The 9793-nt window shown below is 38.1% G+C and overlaps 1 protein-coding gene across 2 annotated transcripts; it reads left to right on the forward strand.

Annotated features, from left to right (window-relative positions):
• Positions 1–6499: 6499 nt before the first annotated feature.
• On the forward strand, positions 6500–8749 carry LOC307126213 (macrophage mannose receptor 1-like). Of its 2 annotated transcripts, none has more exons than XM_079816641.1 (5): positions 6500–6524; positions 6820–6924; positions 7167–7523; positions 7608–7931; positions 8044–8749. In XM_079816641.1, the coding sequence occupies exons 2-5, from the start codon at positions 6891–6893 to the stop codon at positions 8409–8411; spliced, it is 1083 nt and encodes a 360-aa protein (XP_079672767.1). In that variant the 5' UTR covers positions 6500–6524; positions 6820–6890; the 3' UTR covers positions 8412–8749. The 2 variants fall into 2 exon arrangements, with proteins under 2 accessions (XP_079672767.1, XP_079672768.1); XM_079816642.1 differs by lacking the exon at positions 6500–6524 and adding an exon at positions 6567–6688.
• Positions 8750–9793: the final 1044 nt, after the last annotated feature.

The following is a 9793-nucleotide window of genomic DNA, read 5'->3' on the forward strand; positions in this document are numbered from 1 at the left end:
ATCTTAATATAAATAATATAATAATACAATCATGCCATGCTATGTAAGGGGACGACTAAATAAAAGTGTGAAGCGCTTTAAAAAGACACTCAAGAGATATAAGTCATCCACCAGAACCCCATTACTAGGGCCTCCAGGGGCCCAGTTTATGAATATATAGGGCAAACTGTTACAAACAGGCATGCAGTCAGGAAGGCAATGAGCTCACGGAGACAAAGGAGAACAGGAAACAGTTACTTTAATATAAAACTCAGGATTACACAGAACACGTCTAATATGGAACGAGAACCGACAAACACTGAGGGCAAAGAGTTACTCCCAGACTCGGGGATATAACAAAAAAGCATGCGAGTGCAGTAGGTTTATGCAGAAAGGACCTGCCATTGAAGCACAGGGACCTCTAGATTGTAAAATCTAACAAATGTAGACGGTGAGGGATGTATCCATGTCTAGGTTTCAGGACGACTTTAGAGTTGGGCCTAAACTCAAGACACAAGGGGCTCACAGAGAGCGTCTGCAAATCTCCCACACGCTTAACCGATGCTAGAGCTAGCAGCAAGGTGTTTTTTAGCGATAGGGGTCGAAGGTCAGCAGTCCAGATTTGTTCAAATGAAGGGCTTTTAAATGGACTGTATTTAAATAGCGCTTTCAACAGACCCAGCTAGTCGGGAGCAGCTGGGGTTAGGTGTCTTGCTCATGGACACCCCGACACTTGGTCAGGTGGAAACAGGGATTGAACCACCAACCTTCCGGTTTGTAGACAACCTACAAGAACCACTGAGCCACTGCCGCCCCTTTTAAGGCCCCTGAGAACCACAGAAAGGTCCCAAGTAGGGACCGTGAGGGGACGAGGAGGGTTAAGCCTCCTGGAGCCCTTAAGGAAGCGAACAACAAGGTTGTTTCTTCCTATAGACTGCCCTGCTATAGGAGCGTGTGAAGCTGCTATAGCTGCAACATAGACTTTAAGAGTAGAGGGGGAAAGGCCTCTATCAATTAAGTCTTAAAGAATATTTGAAATATCTGAGAATATCTGATATATGTCACCATTTTGAGGTGTAGAGACATCTTGTAGATGGAGCTCTGGCCTGAGAGGTAGTGTTTAGGATATTCTCAAGGAGGTTTATGGGCTCCCGTTGAGAAACCACACATGACGGTCCCACAGCTCGGGTCTGGGATGCCAAATTGTCCTTCTCGCTTGGGAGAGAACGCCTTGATGATGTCCAGGCAGGAACCACTCGTCCAAGCATCTGTGAGTGGGTTCCTCAGGCGGAGACCACTCTAAACCGAGCTGTTCGACAGCATCCGATAGAGCTTTGAGTCACTAGAAGCTCTGGTGTCAATCGGCTCCAAAGACGGCAAGGGTCATGCTGCGAGCCCGACAACTCCGATGCCTTCGATGCCGCTAAGGACATGCTGTCGTCCTGCGGCTCGTCATCAGATCCTCCGAACGAGACCAAGTCATTCGCGGCCGCAGAGTTACGTTGGTCTGGATGGGAGAAATGGACAGGGGGAACCTCTTCCTGTGGAGAGGGCAGTGGCCCAAACAAAAAAAAGGGGCACTGGGGTGGGGTGGCATTGGGGGCGAGGATTGGATGCTAGTCCATACAAATTATCCATCTTACTCTTACTATTATTTTACTTACAGCCTGTAACTGTCTGATTTTACTGATGCTCAGTGGGCTCTCCCTCACTCTCTGAGCCATGATAATTTTTTCTCCTGGCCATAGACGACACAAAATCTCATCTCAGCACTTTTGATGAACGAATATACACTGTAAAAAAAAAAAAAGTCTCCAATTGAAAATTTTCAAGTGGCGATCACATCTACATTTTTTAGTTGGCCATATTGAATTTCTGTGAATTAAATTGCATTAATTCACAGAAATTCAATGTGGCCAACTGAAAAATGTAGATGTGATCGGTCACTTGAAAATTTTCAATTGAAGACCTGATTTGTTTTTTACAGTGTACTATTTTTATTATTTTCTCATTTCATCTTAATATCAACATTTGTGTGTTTAGTCAGTCAAAACAGTTTTTATCTAATTTTGTGTCTATCGAAGATAGTGATGGATTTGTGGACACAATGTTTTTGGTTTTATTTGATATTTTCATGATTTTTTAGATGTACATTTCAGGCATCTTCACTTTCATTAAAACCTATAGGCTAGGTTAATTGAGTGAATTCTATTATGACTAAATCTATTATGTTTTTTTATTATGACATCTTCAATTAAAATATGGACAATTGAATAAGTAAATATTGATAACACTAATATTGATATGCTTGTACATAAGTCATTAAAAAATTATCTTTTAATGGGATTCAGATTTTTCTGTTATCAGTTATTCAATTATTCTACTAAATTGTCAAAAAATTTTAAGTAGAATATTTGATTTAGTATTTTACATTAATGACACTTTAAAAGATATATAAATAGTAATACGAATTATATCAAAAGTAATTTATACATTCTGTAACTATATTCTGGTTATTATATGAAATTAGGCCTATATATATTCTACAAAGTGTGCCATCAACAGCAAAGTTGGTGTTATTTATATTAGACCAGATCTGGTAAAAAAATTTGATTAGACAAGAGTTATAATTCTCTTCCAAGAACGTGTATTTTGTACAAGTTGTTAGCACTATTAGAAGATCAGGAGCAAAATAATACCGACAGAAATACAAAAACAAACTACCAAATGACCAATTCCGCAGATTGTAATGTATACTGTTAAAGCGAAGACATTCTGGAACTGTCGTCTACGCTTTCCAGATTTCCGCGCACAGACTTTATGAGTGACGCTGGGGAGTGAGCGGGAAAACACGGGAGCGGATTCGTGGAATCGGTGAATCTTTAGCGGAGGGAAAACAGAACACTTTTAGCGGGATGGTAGCGACCATAGACTGCGAGAGGGGCACCTCAGCTGATGAGGGCAGAGGGGCAGTGGCTCTAGTCACCGGGCCACCCCCCTGTGCACGGCCCTGCGTCCAGATATTGCAGGCACTCGCTGTGCCCGTCATCAAAGTGCAGGAGGCTCTGCACGTGCCACACTCGTGGCAAGACATTTGCAACAACGTCACTAAAATTTGCTCTTTTATAAATGCTCTGAAAGGATACAGAGAGTGGCGAGCAGGGAGGCGGGGCCGATCAACTACACAAAGGCGAGAAGATCAGCGGCGAATCCAGTTGCTTGCAGGTGAAGGCGGCTTCAATCCGAGTTCCAGCGAAGAGATGTTATCTGCGTTGCTGAAGGAGAATGAATCAATTGGCCATGGTGAAACGGCCGCTTATATAGCCCGATACGTCACCCCTTTTGGTGGGCTCGCTCACCATTAGCTCACGCGTACCACACCGTCATTGGTTCGTTTTCTTTAACGTTACAAACCATCCAACGTGCGGTTTCACTGTGTGATTGTATAAAGGCTTCAGAATCAGAGAAAAGGGAGTTTCGCAAGGGAACATGGCGTTTTTGTGCATGTATCTTTAAATGCAAATGAGCTGATGCACCCTGTCCTACTTTCTATAAGAGGGCGAAGCCTTTACAACCCGTGCTTCCGATACTGTGCCAAAAACTAAAACGTCTTTTTGCCTTTGATTATCTCTATCGCGCTCACGCACACAAAACATGCGGTTCTTCATCATCATGAACTTTTACGATCTGCATTCATTTTAAAGTCATATCAATCTAAACATCTGATATATGGTTTTCTAAGCACACAACTCTGAAACACGTGCACAGAAAGCTGGCTGTCAGACGGAGCGTCGTGTGCGTATGAAACTAAGTTCTCTTTCGCTCATATTGTGCTTAAACTGTCACAAGTGTATGTCAAAAACACACAAAGTTCACATAAACACAGTCGGTTATGTCTGTGAACATAAACGGCGTAATATACAGCAGAATAGGTCTAGATTCGGTACATGTGGGTTTAACGCATATCAGATGTGGGTCAGATCTGGGCCAGCACTATGTTGCTGTCTGGGTTCATTTCATTTGTTTGTTAAATAAGAGGCTATCTGGCACTAAAATGTGTTGTTTTTGAAATCACGCTGAGTGTCCATTGCCCTTGTAAAACCTTGTAGGCTCATTTATTTACAATCACTGATGAATATCTTTAAAATACATCTGTGCTGTTGTTTGGTTTGCGTGACACTAACGTGAAACTAGACTTAATTCGCCCCATTGGAAAGCATATTTGCACGGAATTGTCTGAATTGTTCCCTATCCCCTATATAGTGCACTTTGTTCCATTCAACATGTAGAAAATAGTAAATGTGTGAACAAGTAATCGATTTCAGGAGCAACTTCTATTTATAATGTTGGGGGCGGGGCTTCAGATTCTAGAGAGCATTTGATTGGACAGAATATCTGATGAGAAGCTGAAGTCTAAGATGATCCATTTAAGAGGAAGTGAGAGATTGTACGTTTTTAATGCTTATCTTCTAAATGTGAATTTTGTCATTGTTTTGGAGCACATAAGCTTATAGATAACAGTAAGGCTGACATATTCATACTAAAAGGGTTAGTTCACCAAAAAATGAAAATGACCCCATGATTTACTCACTCTCAAGTCATCCTAGGTGTATATGACATTCTTCTTTCAGACGAACACAATCTAAGTTATATTAAAAATGTCCTGGCTCTTCCAAGCTTTATAATGGCAGTGACTTGTTAGGATTTTTGTCCATAAAAGTGCATCTATCCATCATATAACTGCTCCACATGGCTCCGGGGGGTTAATAAAGGCCTTCTGAAGCGAAGTGAGTCTACTTTATAGACTAAATAACTAGCTTCTGGCGCTCAGCGGTACGTGAGTCGACTTACGGTGAAAGAGTAACCCTTGACCCTTGAACCCTTGACGCATGCGTATTGATGAACGCAGAAGCGCAGAGGATAGAGCAAAACAAAACACCGGTCATGAATTAGAGTCTAAAACGAGAATTTTTACAGAGAAATGGCGGAGGATTTCGATATAAGAGAAGAGGGGCTTGAGTTTGTTGCCCAGCCCTATCCACGAGAGGCGTCAAAGCTTGAGATGCTCCTGTACATCGCGTCAGGGGTTCATCTTTCACCGTAAGTTGACTTGCGTACCGCTGACCGCCGGAAGCTAGTTATTTTAGTCTATAAAGTTTTAAATATGGATATTTTCCTTACACAAACGCATCGCTCCAGAGCCGTGTGGAGCAGTTATATGATTGATAGATGCACTTTTATGAAGTTCAAAAATGACCCAAAAAGTCCCTGCCATTATAAAGCTTGGAAGATCCAGGACATTTTTAATATAACTCTGATTGTATTCGTCTGAAAGAAGAATGTCATACACACCTAGGATGACTTGAGGGTGAGCAAATCATGGGGTCATTTTCATTTTTGGGTGAACTATCACTTTAAAAGCAAAAAAAAAAAAAAAACTTTAATGTGGACTTTAACACAAGTTCTACCACCAGACCAGGACACAGGAGAAGTCAAAGTGGATTTATGTAGGCCTATTTATTCACTGATGAGAAGAATCTCGAGACTAACAATATTGTATCAATAATGACTGATAACCTATTCTGATACTGTACAAATTATAATGTACCAATGTTTTTTCCCTCACCATTTAAATAAACAAAAAAACAAAACAAAACACGGCTAACACTTTACAATAAGGTTCATTAGTTAACTACATTATTTAACATGAACTAATAATGAACTGCACTTATAAAGCATTTATTTATCTTTGTCAACATTTACTAATGCATTATTAAAATCTTGTTAACATTAGTTAATGCACTGTCTGTGAACTAACATGAACAAACAATGAACAGCTGGATTTAACTAACGTTAACAAAGATGAAATACTTAACAGATCATGGTTAGTTCATGTTAACTAATGTTAACTAATATAACCTTATTGTAAAGTGTTACCAAAACATGACTAATTCTTCACAAACCAGGGTGACATTTGACTTTATTTGTTTTTTAAATGTTCATAAAGTGTCAAATAAATAGTGTTTCGGTGCAGAATGTGAGGGCTAGATGTCTGAATAAAGACACATTCTGTATGTTATTAATATTTGACTAAGGTAGCATGTTCATGCAAATATTTCCAAAAGAGAATGAAAGCAGGCTCTGAGCTTCACATTCCGCAATGAAAAGTTTATTTTCTCTGCGTTTCTTCCTTCAGCGTCTGTGGAATGATCATGTTTGCAGTGCATTTTGCTTTATGTAACTTTATATAACCGTAACTCTACATTTTCAGTTATAATGCACAGGTCTGCTTTATGAGTAACAGAAACATGAGCTACAGTAATAACGGTCCTTTTGTGATCTGATATGTAAACATGAGAAAATTTGTTTATTTGTGTTACACCTGTTTATATTGCATGCAATGACACCGCATATCATATTATAACCTACAGTATGTGTTATCACTTAATTTGCCTGTGCGTCTCTACCCATCCTAAAATTAAGACATGATTTGAATAAGCTGGCATTTCCTTCAGTGCATCACAAACAAATAACCAGCTCAACGGGTAAGAAGGGTCTTTTCTTTCTCTGTTTTATGATCTGTTTTCATTACTTTCCCTGTAAATTACTAACATACTGTATGTATATGCAAAGTCTCTGATAGCATTGTCTGTCATTGTTTGTTTGTTGATACACATTTATATATTTATGAATTTATTGTACTGTTTGGGTATGTCATACAATAAGTCTTTAGCTTTAGTATTAGTAACTGGATCATAAATAATAAGTAATTATTAAGCCAATTTTGATTTCTTGCATTCTTTGATATTTGCTCTGTTTTCGATTTCCTCCAACTCACAGAATCAAAAGACCAAACTACAAACATTAACAACAAAATATAAGATTCTGATTTAATATTAACTGAGATTACCATGGCACTTCTATCTGTCCTGTTTCTGCTCTGGGGTGAGTATTTAATCCACTCTTTATTGCAAAAAGTTCCTCTCACATCACGTTTATGCATGTTAAAATGTCTTAAATATTTTATTATTTTGATAAGAAATTATAGATCTTTTTAATTTTACAAGGCGAGCACTAGTCTTTATTTACTACATTTGATTTTTTCAAAGTTTCACATGTAAATATTTTTCCCACTAGTCGAGATAATGTCAACAGTATTTCACTGAAAACTGAACATCTCTTCTCAGGTGTTCCCCTTTTAAATGCTACAGGCCGACTGAGAAGTTTCCACTTGATCGATACAAAAATGACTATAAATGATGCACTAAAAGCTTGCAGAAGAAACTACACTGACCTCGTCACAATCTACGATGAAAAAGAGAACATGGAGTTAGTTGATATTCTCAATAAAAGTGTGAGTCGTGAGAATAATGGTTGGATTGGTGCCAGCAGCTGTAAATGGTCAAATGGTGATTCTGTCACATTCATCAACACCAGCAGCCGTTTTAATGGGGGAAAAGACTGTGGTGCTATAAACACTCGTAGAAGTTGGGAGCCTTTCAATTGTAGTTCAACAAAAATGTACTTCATATGTTATGATCAAGGTAATGATCCCTGAGCTGTTTATATCTTATAAATGTCTAAATGCCATGTGAGTTAAATTATTGTCCATTCTTGTATTCATACAGATCCTGGGCAACAATCATACAACTACAGTTTAATCCGTGAAAACAAAACCTGGATTGACGCTCAGCTGTTCTGCAGAGAGAATCACACGAATTTAGTCAGTATCAGAAATGAGACGGAGAATAAACAAGTGATGGACGCAGTAAATGGGAGTAACTCTTTCTGGATCGGCCTCCGATATAACCATTACAGCATTTATTGGCTTGATGGTGGACGTTCTGATTACACACAGAATATTTCATCATCTGAAGCATGCTTTACACATCTCTCTAAATCAGGATCTTGGTTCCACGCTAACATTGCTGACCAGCCTGCTCTTTGCTACAGTAAGTTAAGAAAATATTTGATGCTTTAAAATTCAACATTTCCAAAGTCTACCATATCAATCAAAGCATGCAACTCATTTTAATTAGTTAACTTTATAATGACTTTCCTCAGAAAGCTTCATTCATGTCAGTGAGACAAAAATGTCCTGGGAGGAAGCTCTGGATTACTGTGACAGTAACTATTCTGGACTCCTGACCATTCAGTCTGAGAAAGATCAGACAGAAACAGAGCGAGAGCTAAAAAGAAGGAGTATCTCTGGGCCGGTGTGGGTGGGGCTTAGACAGAGTCGACTTTTCGGATTCTGGATGTGGACCAATGGGTTTCAAATGGGACCCTGGACCAACTGGAAAGGAGGAAGTCAACCAGAACATCAGATTTCCCAGCACTGCGGTGCCATAGAGGAGGAGGAGGACGGTCAATACAAATGGTGTGATAAAGACTGCAGAAAAATGTTTAGAGTTTTATGTGAGATGAAGTAATACAGGCCCTTTGGTTTATCATATGCAGTTTTCAGAAAAAGAGCTCATGTGTTCAACAGTAAACAGCTCTATCTATCTCTCACACTTTGTAGCTCCTTGCTAATGCTTTCCTTAGTGTTCCTGTTGCCTCTTTTATTTTTATGTTTATCTCATTTATTTTATTATAAACCTTTGTCTCATACTAAAGTTGTTCAGTCCTTTACTGATAATATTGTTTTGATAACAGTTGTACTTGGCGATTCTGTAAGTAAACCGAGATGCACTGACAGTTTATTAATGTCATGAGTTGACGTTGTAATGTTGACATTTATAAATTAATAAATACAAACCTGGCCACTACATTGACTATTTCCTTCAATAACAGCCATTGACAACTTTTACACTATTGTATATTAAACCAAAATAGAAGAAAGTGTTTTAATATAGAAAATACAGAAAAATAAATGCTAACAAAAACAATAGCTACAGAAAGTTAACCCTTTATAGGGCACTAATTGAAATACTTGGAAATTCAAAATTTCAACCCTGGAGTGTTATTGTAGGTTATTACAAGACTTTTGAACTTTTGTGACTTAAAATTAAAAAAAAAAAAAAATGTTATGTTGAAAATCAAGGGCAATGAAGTTACCATATATGGTTCCTCGCCGGTCTATGGTCATAAAAGTGTATATAAAATAGAAATAAATACATAAAACATGTATAAACTTCATAAACTATTTATTTAGGAACATTTTTTCTTTTATTTAGGAACATTTCTACTTTTTCATGTCAAAGTCAACTACTTCTTCAATGAACTAGAGTAATTTTTTTTCTTCCAAAAAGTGGATATAAACATAATTTAATACACAAAATAAATTTAAATAAATTAACTTGATAAAGCAGTTGCGGTCAGCATTGAGGCACAGGTGGACCTTACAGACTCTGCAGACCACGTTTGAGGTGTAGAGTAACAGAGAGGTGCAGATCTACTGGAAACAAAGAATATTGACATATAAACTGTAAATATATAATAATGAGTGAAAAATAGCACTAAGTACTGGTGGTATCACTTATTTTAGCAGTAATAAGACTCACAGTAAAACTAAACCAATATATGCCATAATAATATAAACTGGGTTCGTAGTAATACTTGTAACGATGATAAATAAAACTGACCAAAATTACACATATTTCACTATTTATGGCCTGATCATTTTAATAAAAGGCTTAAGTTTCCCACTGGGTCACTGTATAATGTTATGCAAACCTGTGGCAACATTCAATGCACTATTGAGTACTAGTGTCCTATATGTTATAATGCATTAAGTGAAATGCATTAGTTCGCATCAAAACCATTCACATCAGCCGCGACGCGAGTTTGCGATGTCTGTGACGTTTCAGAG

The sequence above is a fragment of the Gobio gobio genome (genome assembly GCF_949357685.1).
Source record: "Gobio gobio genome assembly, chromosome: 5".
In the NCBI taxonomy this organism is placed as follows: Eukaryota; Metazoa; Chordata; class Actinopteri; order Cypriniformes; family Gobionidae; genus Gobio; species Gobio gobio.

Coding starts and splice junctions, on each gene's coding strand:
- LOC307126213 (XM_079816641.1), top strand. CDS start 6,891: ATGGCACTTCTATCTGTCCTGTTTCTGCTCTGGG. Junction 6,925..7,166: donor TGTCCTGTTTCTGCTCTGGG/GTGAGTATTTAA, acceptor ATCTCTTCTCAG/GTGTTCCCCTTTTAAATGCT. Junction 7,932..8,043: donor CCAGCCTGCTCTTTGCTACA/GTAAGTTAAGAA, acceptor GACTTTCCTCAG/AAAGCTTCATTCATGTCAGT.